The sequence below is a fragment of the Diabrotica virgifera genome, chromosome 3, assembly GCF_917563875.1.
Source record: "Diabrotica virgifera virgifera chromosome 3, PGI_DIABVI_V3a".
NCBI lineage: Eukaryota > Metazoa > Arthropoda > Insecta > Coleoptera > Chrysomelidae > Diabrotica > Diabrotica virgifera.
The window spans coordinates 68,550,362-68,570,172 of record NC_065445.1 but is presented as its reverse complement, the minus strand read 5'-3'; the positions used below and the strand labels follow the sequence as shown (position 1 = coordinate 68,570,172).

General features: G+C 33.8%; 2 protein-coding genes across 4 annotated transcripts in view; one reads left to right on the top strand and one right to left on the bottom strand.

The window, feature by feature from the left end:
* The window catches only part of LOC126881114 (protein cereblon), a 68,368-nt gene extending 66,707 nt beyond the window's left edge, over nt 1–1,661 (bottom strand). For 2 of the 3 annotated variants that reach the window (XM_050645163.1, XM_050645165.1), the window contains exon 1: nt 1,479–1,661. In XM_050645163.1, the coding sequence (XP_050501120.1) occupies nt 1,479–1,584 (106 nt within the window). In that variant the 5' untranslated portion in view covers nt 1,585–1,661. Of the gene's footprint in view, nt 1–1,167; nt 1,262–1,478 lie in introns of those variants that run through there. The other variant, XM_050645164.1, reaches the window with a different exon arrangement.
* Nucleotides 1,662–4,083: 2,422 nt separating this feature from the next.
* LOC126881111 (sin3 histone deacetylase corepressor complex component SDS3) overlaps nt 4,084–19,811 on the top strand; it is a 28,795-nt gene continuing 13,067 nt past the window's right edge. The window contains exons 1-4 of the mRNA XM_050645157.1: nt 4,084–4,451; nt 6,813–7,162; nt 15,836–16,054; nt 16,901–17,015. Coding sequence (XP_050501114.1) covers nt 4,298–4,451; nt 6,813–7,162; nt 15,836–16,054; nt 16,901–17,015 — 838 coding nt within the window. The 5' untranslated portion in view covers nt 4,084–4,297. The remainder of the gene's footprint in view (nt 4,452–6,812; nt 7,163–15,835; nt 16,055–16,900; nt 17,016–19,811) is intronic.

Genomic DNA, 19,811 nt, shown 5'->3' with positions numbered 1-19,811 from the left:
AACACCAAATTGTTCTATATGGTTCACATAATGTTCAGAAAAAAGTCACACCATTTTGAGCGTCGGGTTTGGGAGGGGAGAGGAGGAGAAATCGGTAAATTCGTAGTTTTTTAAGTTTTTGGAAATTATAAATCACAGGGACTTCTACCAAACGCCAGTTTAAAGCGGAAGGATGGAAGTTTTTTTCTGTGAAGCAATGCCTATGCCTATATCCCCGTGGAAAAAAGTTATGGGGCAAAAAACAAAATGACTATCTTTCATGTTTTTTCTTGCTTTTCTTTTGGATATATTTTTGTAAAAAAAATGTTTTCGACTTTACAATGAGATATTTCAATAGTAAATTTAACCTGGAACAATTTTCCTATAGACGTGTTTGCACTAAATGTGCATAGAACTCACTCTAATTCGCCCTGTGCCTAGAGAATAATTCACCCCTTACTCAAAAATGCACCCCTTTAAATGGTAGCCCGCGGTTTTTTCAAATATAGAGGTCCATTGACTATATGAAACAATAAAACCCTGTTAACGTTGTAGTTCCTTTCTAAAATACATAATCAATAGCCGATACTTCGCATGTTGTGATTCAAAAGATATTTGATGGAACAATAATTTAAGGGGAAAGACGCAAAATGTCGCCTGTCAAAATTTTCAATGTGTTTTAAATGTATTAATTTTTTTCTAATCCTGAAAAAACTAATAAATATTTTTGAAAAATTTAAACACAGAATGAAAGATTACATTATTAATGAGGGCCGAAAGTTGAATTTAGGGTATGATATTGTAAGAATTGTGAAAAGTCAAAGAATACCATGGTTGGGACATGTCCAGAGACAAGATGATGCAAAAACAACAAAGAAAATATTATAATGGAGACTGGAGACGGAGACTGATAGGAAGGTAAAAAAAAGGAAGGCCTAGAACGAGAGGTGGGATGATATAGAAGACAACCTGAAAACCATAAACATAAGACAAAGGAGAAGAAAGACACAAGAGAGATCTGAATGAAAGGACATACCCAGACAGGCAAAGAACCACCCAGGGTTATGATGCCAAAAGAAGATTATGGTGTGTTTTAACTAGACTGAGCCGACTGATTGTTTCTCCTTTCTGGAGTATTGTAAGCCAGTGTATTGGAGCCATTGTAAACTATGTTTAGTTTGTTGTTACCTATTGTTCCTAACGATGGCTCTTGTTGGACTGAAACGCGTCCGAGAGAGTATATTATTACCTCTAGACCAGACCACATTTGTGAATTATGGATACATCTTTTCCTCTTATGTCTAAGTCTTTACCAAGCTGTTAGCATAAAAATATAACTACATATTAGTATACCTAATATGTATACGGAATATATAACTTAATATTGAGCATAAAAGGGGTTGGAGTAATTACTTTACCAGGTAGGGTACAGATGTGTTATCAAAAAAATTCCACTAATAACCTAAATATTGAATGATGTAAATAAATTAAAAAACAACCTGATGTATCTGAATCAACATGTCCATTGGCTATTTGGTCCAAAACCATGTAATCAGACAATTCCTCTTCATCTTCAGTTTCCACATTTTCTTGATATTGTGACATTTTCGATTACTGTAATATTTGTAAATAATACAAAAGTCAACAAAAATCTTCTCATTGCACATTTGCACAATTGACAAATGACGTGTCCGTAATTTTCATACAGGGTTATCAGGTCTACTGATTTTTCAGTTGACCTACTGATTTCAACTTAAATATACCAATTTACATCTACATACAATCCATAGAAAAAAGTGTTGTGTGATTTGGATACAGTCGGAAAAAATGAAAGAATAGGGCTTCTCATCGACTGTCATATATGTTGTATAATCTGTGTATAATTTAATATACACGGATTATACGACATATGACAGAAGCTCGAAACAAATGACTGTGAATGAAAAGCCCTATTTTTTCATTTTTTCTGACTGTATAAAATAAAAAAAGAGTGTATATATTTACAGGCAAACACATTTGACTGCAACCCTCAAGGTCACTTGCACCTCATAAACGAACGTCTGTCGTGTCTTTTCCTCAAGGCCGCGTCCCACCATCAAATAATTTGATCAAACTGGTTTGAGCAAACTGAAAGTGGCAGTTAGTGACGTCACATCCTGAGTGTTCATTGTGGATAATAATGAAAAATTTTAATTTCAAATAAAGTACAAACAAGTTAGACAACTCAATACAAAAAATTTGATCAAACTAGACTGATAGTGAGAGCACAGATTTTTAGAATTTCAAAAAAACTGCAATTGTGACGTCACTTTGACGTACTTCCGGAGTTTGCTCAAACTGTTTGATCAAATTGTTTGATGGTGAGACGCGGCCTTCACACTCACGGTTGCAGATAAATGGGTTTTACTGTACTTTGTACGCACGTCAGAAGTTAAGACGACTTTACACTACATGATTTATCACGTGATTTATCATATGATTTGGCCCATTACGAGCAGCATGACGCACTTGACAATGCTTATGAGAAAATCATATGACAAATCACACAGTGTAAATATGTAAATTTTACTCCATGACCAAATCATATGACAAACCACATGATAAATCATGTAATGTAAATTCATTCAAAAATTACCAATTTGATCCGCCCTCGCAATATAATTTTAGATCATATTATAATAGGGCTTTTCATCGATTGTCATTTATTTCGAGCATATGTCATATGTTGTATAATCTGTGTATAACATTAATATATACGGATTATATGACATATGACAGAAGCTCGAAACAAATGACTGTGAATGAAAAGCCCTATTCCTATCATCATTATTATTACCTTAACAAAAAACTGAACTACCAACTAGTCTACTTAAATGTAGTAAATACCATAAGGTAGTCTAATTACCCTTTTTCCTCTATCGATAGCTGAGTATTAACTTTATTAAAATAGTAATATCAAAAATTAAACAAGAAAGGGAGAGGCAATAACATGCGGTATGCGGTGTTCCTGTGTACAAGAGTGTGCGTTTGAAGAAATACATATCTTAATATTGTGATTTATTCAGGTGATGACTCTGTTTTTGGTAGATGGAGTGTAACCGTTGTGGAAGCTAGGACAAATAATCCCCGGGCAAATATTCCCGGGCAAAAAATCCCCACAAATTATCCCTGGACAAAAAATCCCCGGACAAAAAGTCCCCACAAAAAATCCCGGACACATAATCCCCACAAATTTTTTTGGACAAAATATCCCCACAAAATATCCCGGACAAAAAATCCCCAAGAAATATTTGCTGCCGCGAATAGTTCTCTAAATGTTTTCCCGAAATTTTACCAAATTTCGAATTCCAATTCCATGCTGAACTTCAAATTTTACATGACAAAAGGATGTGAGTTTTCTCAAAAATCGTGGAAGATATGGGGACTGAGCTAAGGCATCGTTCTCATGACAGTCGCTTATAGCACGTTTTTATAACGCGCGATTACAACTATTTACATATATTTTACTAGAGACCGTTCACATGCCAACGCGCGTTTTAATGACCTAAAACGCGCGTTAGCATGTGAACGGTCTTCAGTAAAATGTAGTTGTAATCGTTATAAAAACGCGCGTTAAGCGCCTGTCATGAGAACGGGGCCTTAGCTCATTCCCCATATCTTCCACGATTTTTGAAAAAACTCACACTCTTTTGTCATGTAAAATTTGAAGTTTTCAGCATGGAATTGGAATTCGAAATTTGGTAAAATTTCCGGAAAACTTTTAGAGAACTATTCGGCAGCAAATATTTCTTGGGGATTTTTTGTCCGGGATTTTTTGTGGGGATTTTTTGTCAAAAAAAATTGTGGGGATTATTTGTCCGGGATTTTTTGTGAGGATTTTTTGTCCGGGGATTATTTGTGCGGGGATTATTTGTCCAGGGATAATTTGTGGGGATTTTTTGTCCGGGATTATTTGTTCGGGGATTATTTGTCCGGACCCCCCGTTGTGTAACCCCAATTTCCAGATTTCTACTGATTTTTTGGAAGCAATTTCACAAATAAAATAAAAACTGACCTGGCAACCCTGTTTTCATGAAACTGATTTTCTAACATAACCTCTGATTCTTGTTTTGATTTCGCTGTTGTGTTGTGATTTGTATTTGTATAAAGTTTTGATGATAATTAAATATAGTTAATGTTTCCACAGTGTATCTATGATACAAAATAAAGTTTAAATAGTAGACACTTTACAGTTTACAGACACTAAACAATTTACAGTTTATAAGTATTGTGAATACATACTAAAGTCTTTTTTAGCTTAAAAGTAGGAAACAGGATCATGTCCATGAAAGGTTCTCCCTTTTCAAATTCATATAATAATCAAGACTACGAATTTGATGAGGATAAATATGAACATGAAGATGAGAAAGAACAACAGGAACACCATGATGAGAGTAATGAAGACACAGAAGATGCAAGTGAAACAGATACAGGTAGAATTATTATTACAATAACTACTCTTTCAATTAAAATTTATTAGCGAAATCTCTAGTCATAATCAGTTTTTTCATGGCTTGCTGCATTTTGTTCTGAATAGCTTAGTTTTGGGGAAAAAGGGCTAATGGGAGTCACTTAAGCAAGAAATAGAATAAAACATCAAATTTTGGTTCAAACTTTATTGAAATCAACTCTTATACTGGTTTAAATATTAAGCTTTCAGTCTCAAATAGTTTAATCACCTTTGGAATAACATAAATACATATTCAGTTCTAAAAAAAATCAGCTATGACAACCATTGTCCACATGTAGTAATATGAACGTAATAGTAGTCATTAACACATTAAGCCTCGACATGAACTTTTTTTTTGTGAGATCTATGAGAGACACAGGAAGGTCACGCTGTCCGCCAAGATCATACCACAGTGAGACAGATGCGCAGGGCCTAATGTGTTAACACTTCATTGGACTGGCGGATAGTCAGTTACATTAGCGGACAGGTTAAACCTATCAGAAACAAATTTCAAAAGTATCATAAAGTTAATTTTTGATTTTTTTTTCAAAGAAATCTTTTCAGTTTGGTTAAATTGATACTACATCTCATTTTCGTTATACCTATTTATTGTAGGCATGTAGGCCATTTAAGTAACAAAAAAACTATACATTGAATTATAAAGAGAAACACATTTATAACACATCATTTTATGTATGACATTGTTTTACATAAAAAGAACTAAAATTAACACATTCATGGACACAACTGCATATGAAGATACTTACTCCATAAGGGAATATCCATAAACTACCTCATAAACATTTTGGAGTTTTTAATACCCTCCCCTCCTTCCATTGGAAAGAGTCATTTAGAGTATCGTCTCCCCCTCATGTCGACATTGCAATTGCAACTCATGACCCCCCTTTTAGTGATTTTCTTTTCTGGATTTGGAATACCATGTTATTTCTGGATTTTTTAAAGTTAACCCTCAAATTTTTTTTACAAATGTATCCAAATCAGTACTAATATGTAGCTCATTAATATCCACATACTTTTTTCCCTCAATTCATTCCACAACTAATTAACTTTATTTGGACAAAAGACAACACTTTTATTTAGAGTTCCTAAGCTTTCTTAACTGCGTCATATAGATCTTGATACTTATTTTATTTTGATTTCAATGTCATTTCTTTGATTAAGTATAAATACAATGCACTAACTAAATGGAATACAATATTTTATTTCTATTCATTCTTTTAGAATAATTGGTTCACAGAGTATTCAGTAAATAAATGAACTAAAAGTTTAATATTTTATTGCTTCCAGATGTTGTTCTATATAGAAGCTGTTGATGGATTCGACCGTTACTTGATGGAAGTTCATTTTATCTCACAATAAAACACTGAAAACTTTTGTTTTCTATACTTCCACAAAATTTATTATTTACAACTATGTGACTACAGCTGTTTCGGCAGAGTGCCTTTCTCAAGTGATATAATTTACAATGTGTTTGCCTTTTTAAGTCTCTAACTGAAGAGGTTGAGGAGTGGGGAGCTGTTTGTCTCGAGTTGGTCATTCAGAATTATATCTGTATTTTTCAGTTTATTAATTTCCATAGATTCTAAAAAAGATAGCTTAAGGCCTTTATTTTGGATATGCAGAATTTGAAACTCTTCATTGAAAGAATGATTATGATCTAGAAGGTGAAGTGCGTATGTAGAAGTGTCTGTTTTTCTATTGTTGAAAGCCCTTTTGTGTTCTGCTATCCGTTTGTCAAAAGTTCTGCCAGTTTGGCTGATGTACATTTTCGGACAGTCACCACAAGTTAGTTTGTACACACCACTCTGTAGTTGCTTTCTCTTTCTGCTTTTATTGTTCTTAATATATTTGCTTAAGTTGTTGTTAGTTCTGAAAGCTGGTATTATTCCTTTCTTTTTTATGTATCTGGCTATTTTTGTTGTTATCTTGCCAGTATATGTGAGAGAGCAGAAGGTACTGGGTTCTTTCTGAAATTAGTGTATCCACCACCACACTCTATGTGTGGTGGTGGATCACTGTACTTGATGGTCTCTGGGGGTATGGAATAGTAATGGTGTTGGGGGGGGGGGGGGGGGTTATAACCCCCAAACCCCCCTGGTTACGCCTATGGTTTCCATACCATAAAACCAAAAAAAAAGGATTTTAAGAATCAAAACCTGCTTTACTGCGTAAGGTTTAAATCTGAGAAAAAGTATATTAATTTTCATTTTGAGTCTTTTGAAACACAATAAATCATTAGAATGAAACATGCAATGGATTTTCATTTAATTTTTTATTTATTAGTTTTAGAAATAACAAATATTAAATTCATATGAAATTTTAGGCAGGCAAGAAGAACCTCTGGAAATTAAAGAACAAATGTATCAAGATAAATTATCAAATTTAAAGAAAAAGCTTCAACAATTAAAAGATGGTACACACCATGATTATAATAGGAAAGTACGGAAATTAGAATATCAGTATAAAGAACGTCTAAGACTAAATGTCCTCTACAGGGATTATATGATGGATCGAGTAGAAAAGGAATATCTTCTAGAAAAAAAGGCAGCTGTAAGAGAATTTGAAGAGAAGAAAATTGATTTAAAAGAGAACTTAATATCAGATCTTGAAGATAAGAAAAAAACAATAGATGCAGAAAGATTTTCTCTAGAATTGACTGGAGATTCTATGGAGGTAAGTTATTGGGTAACTGGGATGAAAAAATTTAAACTACAGCCACAGACAAATCTGAGTAAGAAATAATTCCAAATCTAAGGGTTACAGGGGTCCAGGGGTCCTAACCTCTTCAAATGTGCAATAATATAAATTATTAATATAAATTATTAATATAAATTACTTATTTCAAAATTGTTAAATTTTGACACAATACCTACAATAAAAAAACTACTTTTTAATTTCTCTCCGAAATTGTAATTATTGTACGCCCCTTGTAGTAGTAGTATTAAGATTCTATATTCATTGGTAAGGCACTTTTAAACGCCGCCTAGAATAGAACAACGATGCAACAGAATTGATGTGCTATCTCGCTCTTTACGCCAGCTAAAGCCCTTAAGTTCTGGCGGTACTGGGCCATAATTTCCATGAATTTTTTAGGAAGTTAGGCACCAGATTTGGAGCCTACAGGCCTTCAGCATAACAAAATCGCTCACTCAGTTGATTCTCTTATGTGTTGTGAAACTATTTTAAATTGTTTTTTGATTTGGACTGTTAGTAGGTTAAGTATTCAATAAAAATAGGTAGGACAATTTAAATTTGTTTATGTAAAGTGAATAATAAACAGACAAATTTAAGATTGGTCTATTGAATGAAGGGTATTTTAATTGAGTAATAATTCACCAACAACAAATAAGTCTGTGAATAGTTATTGGTAGAATAAAATTTATCAGTCGATTATATTTTATTTTTATTGTGTTTCAATACAATTTTGATACCTAATTTAAAGTTAAAATGACAAATTTTCTTTGTTACATTTGATTATATAGATATTTAAAATTTAAATCGAGGTTAACTTGTCAATTTATTCGAAGAGTAAATCTTTATTTGAGACAAATAAAATAAGTCATATTTGACGTTGGTGAAACGTAGGTGTGTTAGTTTTATTGGCCGAATATTTTGTTTCATCGAATAGACTACTATTTGTCGTTGGTGAAACCGCTAATAGTAAAATAAAATGAATATTTTACACGATATAATCTGCAGTTTGATCGAGACGCCTTTTTCAAGGCGCCAAAATCAAGAAAGATTAGAAATTATTTCAATGAGTCGGCCTTTACCAAATTTAAAAATTTTATTAACAGATAAGAAGAAAGACAATCGACCATTTTCGAGATCGTTTAAAACAATATGGTATGAAAACCATAAATGGTTAAGCGGAAGTTATTTTAAAAATTTTTTGTTGGCCTTGTTTGTTGCTCTCAAATTTGAAGCAAAATAATGTTTGGATGAGTCAGGGATATTCAGATTTGAAAAATTTATCAGCTAATATCAAAAAACATGAATCTCCGAAAGAACATTTAAACAATTGCTTAGGTTTAAAACAGTTAGAAAAAAATAGTCAAACTATTTACAGTGCTTTGGCTGGACATATTTCTTTATCTAATAAGTTATATAATGATAAAGTTAGAAAAAATAGAATTTGTGGATACATGTCCTCTACCCGCATACTGAGGTCACGAGCCGCCACTGCGAACTACTCCGCAGCACTACTCTGTGGCGCCACAAAGTAGTTAGCTGTAAATTTGCTTTTCTGGAATTAGACCAGGGCATTTAGCACTAAAAACACCCGAATAAATAAATTTTTAAATACAGCACCTAGAGTGTCCTAGAGACTTGCAGTTTTTTGCATTATATTCAGGATGACGCCAGGAAAAAATTCTACTATTCAAAAATGGGTGGAAATGCATAATTGCACTGTGAAATGCATAATTGCACTGTCAAGTGCATACAATGCATCCAAAATTGCATAAATATAAAAATAAAGTCAAAATCAGTATACCAAGGAACAAAATTTATTATTTCGGGGGTTTTTGGGGTCACTGAATACGATTACGCTATCAGAACTGATCCCCGGATCACCTGGTGCCCAAGGTCACGGCAAGAGACGTCATCTTCTGGAGTTTCGATGGTTTTCGGCATTACATCGATGCAAACAGATTACTTACGGGTTTAGGGGTCGCTAAATACGAATATGATATCAGAATTGACCTCCGGAGTACTTGGTGCCTAGGGTCGCTACTAAGGCAAGTCATCTTCTGGAGTTTGAGAGATTTCGGCATTAAATTGATAAAAATGGATTACTCGGGGGGTTTTCGAGTCGTTAAAAACGAATATGCCATCAGAACAGACATCTTGATTACCTGGTGCCCAAGGTCACTGCAAGGGACGTCATCTTCTGGAGTTTCGAGAAATTTCGGCATTAAATTGATGCAAATGGATTACTGAGGGGTTCTTGAGGTCGCTAAATACGAATGTGCCATCAGAACCGAATCCCGGAGAACCTGGTGCCCAAGGTTATTGCTAGGGGCATCATATTCTGGAGCTTCGAGAGTCTTCGGTACTAAATTGATGCAAACGGATTACTCATAGGTTTTTGGGTTTGCTGAACGTGAATAAGCCATCAGATCTCACCCTCGGAGCACCTGGTATCTAAGGCAGGTCATCTTCTGAAGTTCCGAGGGTTTTCGGCATTCAATTGATGCAACTGGTGCGACCCTGGGCACCAGGTACTCTGGAGGTCAATTCTGATGGCATATTATGTAGTACTTAGTGACCCCTAAAACCCGTGAGTAATCCGTTTGCATCGATTTAATGCCGAAAACCATCGAAACTCCAGAAGATGACGTCTCTTGCACTGACCTTGGGCACCAGGTGATCTGGGGGTTAGTTCTGATTGCGTAATCGTATTCAGTGACCCCAAAACCCCCCAAATAATAAATTTTGTTCCTTAGTATACTGATTTTGACTTTATTTTTATATTTATGAAATTTTGGATGCATTTTATGCACTTTACAGTGCAATTATGCATTTTTACCCAAAATCCACAAGGAAAAGAAAAGGTTTTCCTGTAGTTGGCTGTATACCATCAATCACAAAATTGGAAAGAAATCCTTTGTAAAATGTATAAAATTTTTTTATTAAAAATCCCTTAAAAGGGCTACATCACAACAAAACGTTTTCGATTTTTATAAAAAATCATCATCAGTGTTCGATCTAAAAATAAGTATACTTAACCGATTTAATGAATATAAAGTTATTATTTAAATTTTGACAAAGGTTAAAGCAAGTTGGTTATACTTACAAACTGGATGCTAGCTTAGCCACAAAAGAAAAATATCTGGGTAAAAACCCTTTACATATAATATAGATGCCTTAAAAGTGCATACTTCGATAAAAAGGCCTGTGATGGTCACATGGCAAACAGGATAATGCCCTAAGGTAAGGTATACAGGTTTCCCAACACGTGGGATCAAAATTGAGTTGATCACATTTCAATGACTTAATGGCAACTGATTGCAAAATGAGTGATGTTTCTGAAAGGTGTCAAAAGACAGATAGACAACGTGACGTGGAATTTACCCTGTATTACGACAGCCAACTAATTGTTAGTAAAATATTTAATGAAAATTTACATAGTAATATCAAACATCAACAAAGTTATGGCTATAATTACATTTAAGTAAGTACCTTGAATATGTAAGATGAACGTGAAGTATGAAATGATTTTTATAATGAGAAATAGCCAGAATCTATGCAGCCATCTATACATGTTCCTATTCTAATTGAAGTAAGTTCAACTACACTACAACTAAGTTCAACACTATTTGTTCTTTTCCACCCAATTTCATAACTTATCGCCATTTGATCAGGTTTTCGTTATAGGTCCAACTAAACTTCAGAAAAATATTTATAAAAGGTTTTTATACTAATTCTTCCACTCTCTTATCCATAGATGTGGGGTCTGGTTTCTGGGGCGCCCAGCCTTTTTCATCACACCTCATTGCAGCAAACAATTCTGATATTAAATCACAAATTATTCACTACCTTCTAATTTTACACATATTGCTTGTTTTCCAATACACCTTCATACATCCATCCAGTTTTAAACCTTTTCAATTCAACTCGATAACTTGGTATAAAAAATAAAAAATAGGGAAAAAAATCCCTATTTCATAAACATGTTTAGTCCTAGATGCTTATGTTACATAAAAGGACCTCATACTTTTGCCAGGTTATTAGTTCAATTGATATTCTTCTTCACTTCCAATATCAACACTCAGGTACCTTAACCAATTAATTCACATATCATTATATCATATCAGTTTCCTCCTGTTACTCATACAACTTATCTTAATTTCAACACTACTTTAATATCAGACTTCCATTTACTACAGACTCTCTAATTTACTCTGCCATTGGTACAATTAAACCAAACAATCCTTTTAGTTCATAGTAAATCAAATTTTCCACAGCACAGTTGAACTTACTTCAATTAGAATAGGAACATGTATAGATGGCTGCATAGATTCTGGCTATTTCTCATTATAAAAATCATTTCATACTTCACGTTCATCTTACATATTCAAGGTACTTACTTAAATGTAATTATAGCCATAACTTTGTTGATGTTTGATATTACTATGTAAATTTTCATTAAATATTTTACTAACAATTAGTTGGCTGTCGTAATACAGGGTAAATTCCACGTCACGTTGTATATCTGTCTTTTGACACCTTTCAGAAACATCACTCATTTTGCAATCAGTTGCCATTAAGTCATTGAAATGTGATCAACTCAATTTTGATCCCACGTGTTGGCAGGCCCGACCAGAGGGGGGGGCAGGGGGGGCAAAATCCCCGGGGCCCGGGGCCCAAGAGGGCCCGGGCCCGGCCGTTAGCAAATTAAAAAAAATTCCTTTTATTAAAATATTTTACAACAGATTGAATTTGCTTGCGGTTTTAATTATGAAATTATTATAAGGAATATTATGCATTTGGAAAAGGCAATATGCAAGAAATCATTTCTTTGCATAAGTTACAATTAATAAAAATATATCGGGAATACATTGCGCGTGGAAGCTCCTGATCGGAAGCTCGCTCTATCGGCCACTGCCACACGATTCGCAGAAGCGCTGACCTTGGCGCGACGTCTGTTTGTTTACGAGTTAACGTCCTGGACTCACTACCATTCCCATATACCTCCTTCGTCACAGGTTTCAATTGCAATTTTCGGCAGTTCGGCACTTATGTGGAGTATGCGCTGCTGAGAGTTGTACTGAAGCACAGACTTTCTTTGGTGTTGTTCAGAATCTGTACAATTTATTCAGTTGCAGCCCGAAAAGATGGGAGCTTCTGAAAGAGATAGTAGGATCTTCACTGCACTCATTGTCTGATACGAGGTGGAGTGCTAGAGTAGAATGTGTGAAACCAATAGCGGCATACATAGGCAAAATCATTGAGGCAGTTTCATCATTGTTGAATCTTAACGTAACTGTTGAAACGAGAGCCACAATCAATGGGGTTTTAGAATATCTTAACACCTTCAAGTGCATCCTCATGGCGTCAATTTGGGTGAAAGTGTTGGTACCCATCAACTACAGAATTCAACTACTTCAAACTATGGACGCTACTTTGGATGTTGAGAGTAGTAATATAGAGAGCCTAATTGGTGATTTAAGTGCCTTAAGAAATAACTGGGACAAGATATTGTCTGAATGCAAACATGTTGCAAATGCTTATGGTATCGAACCGGAACTCTCCACTTCCCGTGCGAGAAAGAGGAAGACTTTTCACGATGAAGCAGCTACAGAAGATGTAATGTTAAATTTATCTCCGGAAGAACGCTTCAAAACAGAAGTTTTTTTACACAATAATTGATGTTTTGGTGGCCAACCTGAAAACGAGGTTCACAGCACTGAGAGAAATCGAAATGAAATTTTCATTTTTATGGAAGTATAACGAAATGGACGAGAATACGATCTCAGAAAGTTGTGTAAGATTCGCCGAAGAGTACAATTTAGATGTAAGCAGGGATCTAGTTGATGAAATGATTTACTTGAAAACTGTTAGTAAATCAAACATCTCAGATACGTCGCTGAAACCAGCAAAACTTTTGAACAAGCTCGTGTCCCTTAATGTGACAAATCTTTTCCCCAATGTGTGCATTGCTCTTCGCATATTCTGTTGCCTACCAGTATCCGTTGCTCAGGCCGAGAGATCATTTAGTGTTTTGAGCCGAATTAAGAATTGTTTAAGATCTACTATGGGTCAACAACGATTATCTGATTTGGGACTGTCAAGCATAGAGTCGAAACTGGCAAAAACTCTTGATTTCGACCACGTGATCCAAAACTTTGCGGATATGAAAGCAAGAAAAGTTATGTTGTAACTAACAGTTCTATTGTAAATAATTAAAAACAAAATTTAATTGTTAAAACTGTTTTAATTTTCTTCCTTCCTGTGTCAATAGCATGAGTGTTCACTATTACATATCCCAGTTTATGAGTTATCAGATTTTTGGGAATTTTCGTTCAACTGGGTTTGGGGGGGGCCCGGCCGGGTCTCATCCCCGGGGCCCGGCCTGGCTCTGGGCGGCCCTGCGTGTTGGGAAACCTGTATACCTTACCTTAGGGCATTATCCTGTTTGCCATGTGACCATCACAGGCCTTTTTATCGAAGTATGCACTTTTAAGGCATCTATATTATATGTAAAGGGTTTTTACCCAGATATTTTTCTTTTGTGGCTCAGCTAGCATCCAGTTTGTAAGTATAACCAACTTGCTTTAACCTTTGTCAAAATTTAAATAATAACTTTATATTCATTAAATCGGTTATACTTATTTTTAGATCGAACACTGATGATGATTTTTTATAAAAATCGAAAACGTTTTGTTGTGATGTAGCCCTTTTAAGGGATTTTTAATAAAAAAATTTTATACCTTTTACAAAGGATTTCTTTCCAATTTCATTTTTACCCATTTTTGAATAGTAGACTTTTTCCTGACGTCATCCTGAACATAATGCAAAAAAAACTGCAAGTGTCTAGGTGCTGTATTTAAAAATTTATTTAGTTTGTGCTAAATGCCCTCGTCTAAATGGCACGTTTAATTTACATAAGAATTTACGGCTAACTCCTTTGTGGCGCCACAGAGTAGTGCTGCAAAGTCTGTTTCTGGGTTGTCTATTCTACATGTTTGTGTCAGATAATTTTATTGTTTTCTTAATATAATAACAATTGACATATGCTTCAAGAGACACAAGTCAAAGTATGATAATGTTATTAAAAAAGAAATATACCGGTTGGTGAATCGTAAAACGGACCATAGGAAACTCAATGTAAAATTCTAAACTGTTGAATTCCTGCTTCCCTAATTATTTTACATCAAAAGTCATGAGAGAATATTTGTAGAGAATTGAAATCTGTATTAAAATCAAAAGTGAAAATTGTTCTCCGATTTAAACGCATTCCAAAATTTTGAAAAATATAATACATTTGCCACAGTAGGTAGGGTGTGTAAAAGTTAGGCCACACGTTACTATTTAACTGACAGTGCTCACACCATTGACTGAATAAAAAATTTTTATTATTAATTAATACTTTCTCCGCAACTGAGGAAATCTTATCAACTGTATTGTTTTTAAACAGTCATTGATAAAATAAAAATATTGACAGTTCAAAAATGTGAAAATAATAACTTCATTGTGACACATTATTGTACTGTGTGTGGCCTAATTTTGGGCTGAAAAACTGAAAAATGTTACATTTTTACAAAATTTTTGAATATGTTTAATTTGTAGAACAATTTTAACAGTTGTTTTCAATACAGATTTCAATCCTCTACAAATAGTTTCTAATGTCTTTTGATGTAAAATAATTAGGGAAGCAGGAATTCAACAGTTTAGAATTTTACATTGAGTTTCCTATGGCCTGTTTTCCAATTCACCACCCGGTATGGTGTATTCCACGAATATACGTCTGTTTTGGATTATCGCGACAACGAATATTTTAGTGTGCAACATAAGAAGTACGAAAGTATTTTGCTCTAATAATTACTCCAATAAACAACAATATAATTTGCAATTTACTTTCGTTGCGATAATCCAAAACAGACGTATATTCGTGGAATGGGGTATATACATATTTATTATAGTAAGAAACTTGGAGATATTTGTCTAGTTGTTACACTTTGAAACTATAGATTTTTCATATTTCATTGAAAGTTCAAATAAGGTACTTATTAGATTTGTTTGAATAAAAAAAATGTATTCTAAATTTATTAAGTATACTACAAAACCTTTATGATTTTTGAAAGGGCTGTAGTTGATAGGGCTTGAACGAGTCACTAATCACCAGGGTAGACAAATTTTGAATAGCCATATCTTAACCACTTTTTGTCATACAGAAAAACAAAAATCCGAAATAACTAGAAAAGCAACACCTACATTTTTTTTACTCTTTGAGTCCATGCAAGTCGTATTTGTCTATGTGTGAAATTTATTAAAAAAAATGTTTCATCTGGTAAACAGATGGGTGAAGGTCGACCTAGAATTGGATCCCATACTAGCACTAATAATTTGCGACGTTAAGTGATACAGCGTTAAACGATGTTTTTAATCTACCTGTATGTTATTATACCGAGTTTTGTTGATATTCAATTTACAATACAAATAGCTTTGCTTTACTCTTATGGAATTTTTTGTATTTTATTTGAAAACACAGAAGAATGCTGAAACATAACTACGATTTTTGAACACTTCCTGTTCACAATTTTGATACTACTCTAGCGTTACTTTCCCGCATTTCTGCGTTTATTTCTTGCAATTGTTATTAAATTAAATTTGACCTTTTAGGTCAAGCCTGTAATGACAAGAAAACTGAGAAGGAGGCCCAATGATCCGCTACCTATGCCAGAAAAAAGAAGAAAACCAGTAACTGCTCAGATAACTTATCTTTTGGAAGAAAAAGATATTGAAAATGATTTAAGAGTAATACATAAGGGAAAAGTGCCAACTCCGGTTAGAAAACCAAGTGAAACATCTTGTTCTTCTTCTAGTCCAGGACATATTCAGGTAAATAAATAACAGTATAATTTTGCTCTGGATTTGTACAACCTGTTTTTTTAATTAAATCTAGAAATCTTCGAAATTAGACAAACTGTCAAAAGTTTATTTATATACTTGTTCTATTATATATTTGCACAAACGTCACGATTAAGTAAAATGTATGTCGATATGTAATATCATATTTTTCCCTTATTCCGCGACGATGAGCTGGCCAAATACCCAAGTAGGTGGAGGCCAATAAACTAAAGAAGAAGAAGTAATATCATTGATACTGTCAATGTAATATCAAAGAATATGTACTCTCATAGAAGAAAAGTTTGAATGGAACAGAGGGTCACGTTTATTTGTCCCTTGCACATAAATGATTATTATCGGTGGACGTATTTTTAAGAGTAAACAAGGTATCAAAGACTTACAGTATTGTTCATCCTTGTTTCACTTATTGTGGTTTCTATGGAAAAGCGGTTTAATTTTGCGATACTAGTTTCTGTGAGTAAAAAAGAGACCTAGTATAAAAAGTAATTCGTGAATAATTTCATTTATTTACAAAGATACAATGGAAAAACTATATCATGCATTTGTAAGCCCATTTCTACCACGAACAACCCGAGAAATTCCCAACATCCACCTTCAATTTTTGTTTCTTGTAGGAGTTTCCTCAATCTGTCCAAATTTGGATGCATAAAAGAAAATTTAGGCAGTAAATCATTTGATCAGTATATTTTGGATTACCTATGTCTTCTTATTGTAGACAAAATTTGTAATTTAATAAAGACTAAAAAGTTAATATGGTTAAATTGGTTATTATGGTTAAAGTTAATATTATTAATTTTATATTATTTTTTTTCCAAGAATCTTCCTGTGACTCCCACGTCTGAAGCAACTTCAATAGAAACAAGAATAGAAGATGGAAAGTTATTGTATGAAAAAAGATGGTATCATAGGGGACAGTCGGTATTTGTAGAAGGTTTGTTTAAATTTTTTTATTATACAATTATAGAAAAAATTGCGTACAGGACTCCGGCCTTGGAACTCGTTATAAAAGTATCGATACATTTCAGCTCCGATTAAACGTGTTTTTTGTTGGTTTATACCAATAATTAGAAAACAAGTTTGTAATAAGAGTGAAGTTTAAAGTGGCTTCTAAGTACAGAGAAGAAAAATTGTAAGTACAATTTTCATTTCGCCATATCAAACCATTTCTTAAAGAATATTGCTGAAACCTAACCAACAGAAAATCCATTTTTATTTAAAATAAAAACGCCGAAAACCGGCTTAATTACATTAAGTCAGGAGCGGCTCTAGAAAATTTCCTTCAAATGAAGAAAGCAAAAATTAAAAATGGATAGCAATAATTTAACTCATACCAAACTACTATCAACACCAACTACCTCTTCAACATCTTCAACAATTACTTATTCCAACGCCGTAACCAATTTTAACTTCTCCACCAAGCAACAAGCAGTCGTTTTGTCATCTGTACCAGACATAAAAATACATGAATACATAACAGCAATAGGAACTTTAGTACAACCAAAAAATATCATCTTCGCGTCCAGAATCTCAAACAACCGAGTATGCATCTATCTTAGTAACACCACAATCGTAGAAAATTTACTACATAATCACAAATTCGTTTCAATACAAGGAAACGACATAGAGATCAGAAGATTAATTACCCCTGCAAGCCGACTAGTGATATCAGGTGTCAAGAGCTCAAAAAATTGGAGCTTACTGCAGTGTCTAAAATAACATTATTAAAAGTTGGCATGCCTGAGTCTGAATACAGTCATATATTGAGCTTTAGGCGTCAAGTATTTGTTGCTCCAACAATTAATAATTCTATCCCAAATTCACTTCTAATATCTCACGACAATACCCCTTACAGAATGTATCTTTCCTTAGATGGTCTAAATTGCTCTAAATGTAATACCACAGGGCATAAAGATGAAAACTGCACTACTGAATCAATTAATGAACAAAATCTTGACCATGTATCTCAACCTATGAATGTTAATATTTCTGAAACAGAAAATTATCCAATAAATCAAAAATCAATTATATCAGAGTCTCCAACTGCTCATCAATCCAGTACTCCTCCTACTTCTATAACCAACCCACCACCAAGTACCTCCTCCAACTCACAAAACCTATCTGAATCATCATCTAATACTACCAACATAGTAGCACATTCTTCTATCAAAAGACAAATTTCAACATCTCCTGAAATAATAGAGTCAGAAAATCAAAAAATAATACTTCCAGCTACAAAGCAATCTGCACCCAAAAGAATAAAAAAAGCATTTAACATCGAAACCTCAATGAAACCTATAGAAGCCATTTTATCGTCAGCCACTACTCCTTACCCACTAAAATATACAGAACTATGTGAGTATATTACAAATGCTATAGGCTCCAAATTGCCTGAAACAATAGCAAAGGATTATACTAGTGACCTAGAAGGACTTAGCGCTGAATTACAAATGGTGCACGCAAACGCAAACGACCGACGCCTTAAAAACAACATTTCAAGGATTTTAAAAAAGATAAACGGAACAGACAACTACTCTTCTGTTACTGAGGAAGAAAGCGACTGTAACCCTATTCAATAACAAATTCATAGTTCAATGGAATTTAAATGACTTCTACAGCCATATCGAAAACTTAAAAATACTAATCAATGAATTTTCACCTTTAGTAATGTGTTAACAAGAAACGCGACTTCCTAATAATAAAGTAAATTTAAAAAACTATACATCTTACACTAAATGTAGACTGGTGCAGCATATAGCTAGCGGTGGTGTAGGTATCTTTGTGAAATCTACTGTCGAGTCCAAAGAAATTCCGATAAACACAAATTTAGAAGCGGTTGCAGTGTCAGTACTTCATCATTTTAAAATCAACATTTGCAGTATATATCTACCACATCCAGACGAATCCATACTCCTAGAACTACAGAAAGTGATAGAACAAATTCCATCTCCTAAATTAATTTTGGCTGACACAAACTGTCATAACGAATCTTGGGGATCTGAAAAAACTGACAAAAATGGCAAAACTCTATTGGAAATAATTAACAACCTCAAACTAGTACTATTAAATACGGGAATGCCTACCCGTTTCAACGCATACAATGGCACGTTTTCAACCATTGATTTATCCCTCAGCTATTCAACTTTAGCACCACTACTTGAGTGGAATAGGCTTTCACACTTATATGACAGCGACCATCTACCAATTTTAATCACTCATATTAAAGACGCAAACATTAATACAAAACCATATGAAACATGGAAATTAAAGTCAGCAGATTGGGAAAAGTACATTAGTTTAGTAACTGCACGAATGGAAGACTTCAAAATATTAGAAGACGTGGACACAACAATAACAAATTTTAATAATGTTATAGTTGATTCAGCAAGAGAAGCGATTGGAAAAACTAAAGCTACCACTAAAACACCCATACCCTGGTGGAATATCGAAATAGAGACTTCTGTGAAACAAACAAAACACTCATTTAATATATTTAAAAAACACAATTCCGAAGTCAACTTAGCTAGATTTAGAGCCTTAAGAGCCAGATCCAGATTTCTAATCAAAAAATCTAAGAAAGAAAGCTGGGCCGATTATGTCTCGTCAATAAATTCATCTACATCAATAAGTGATATATGGCAGAAAATAAGGAAAATAAAAGGCTCAAACAAAGTTAATCATATCGACACCATTACTACAGATAACTTAATTACTTCAAATAAACTAGAAA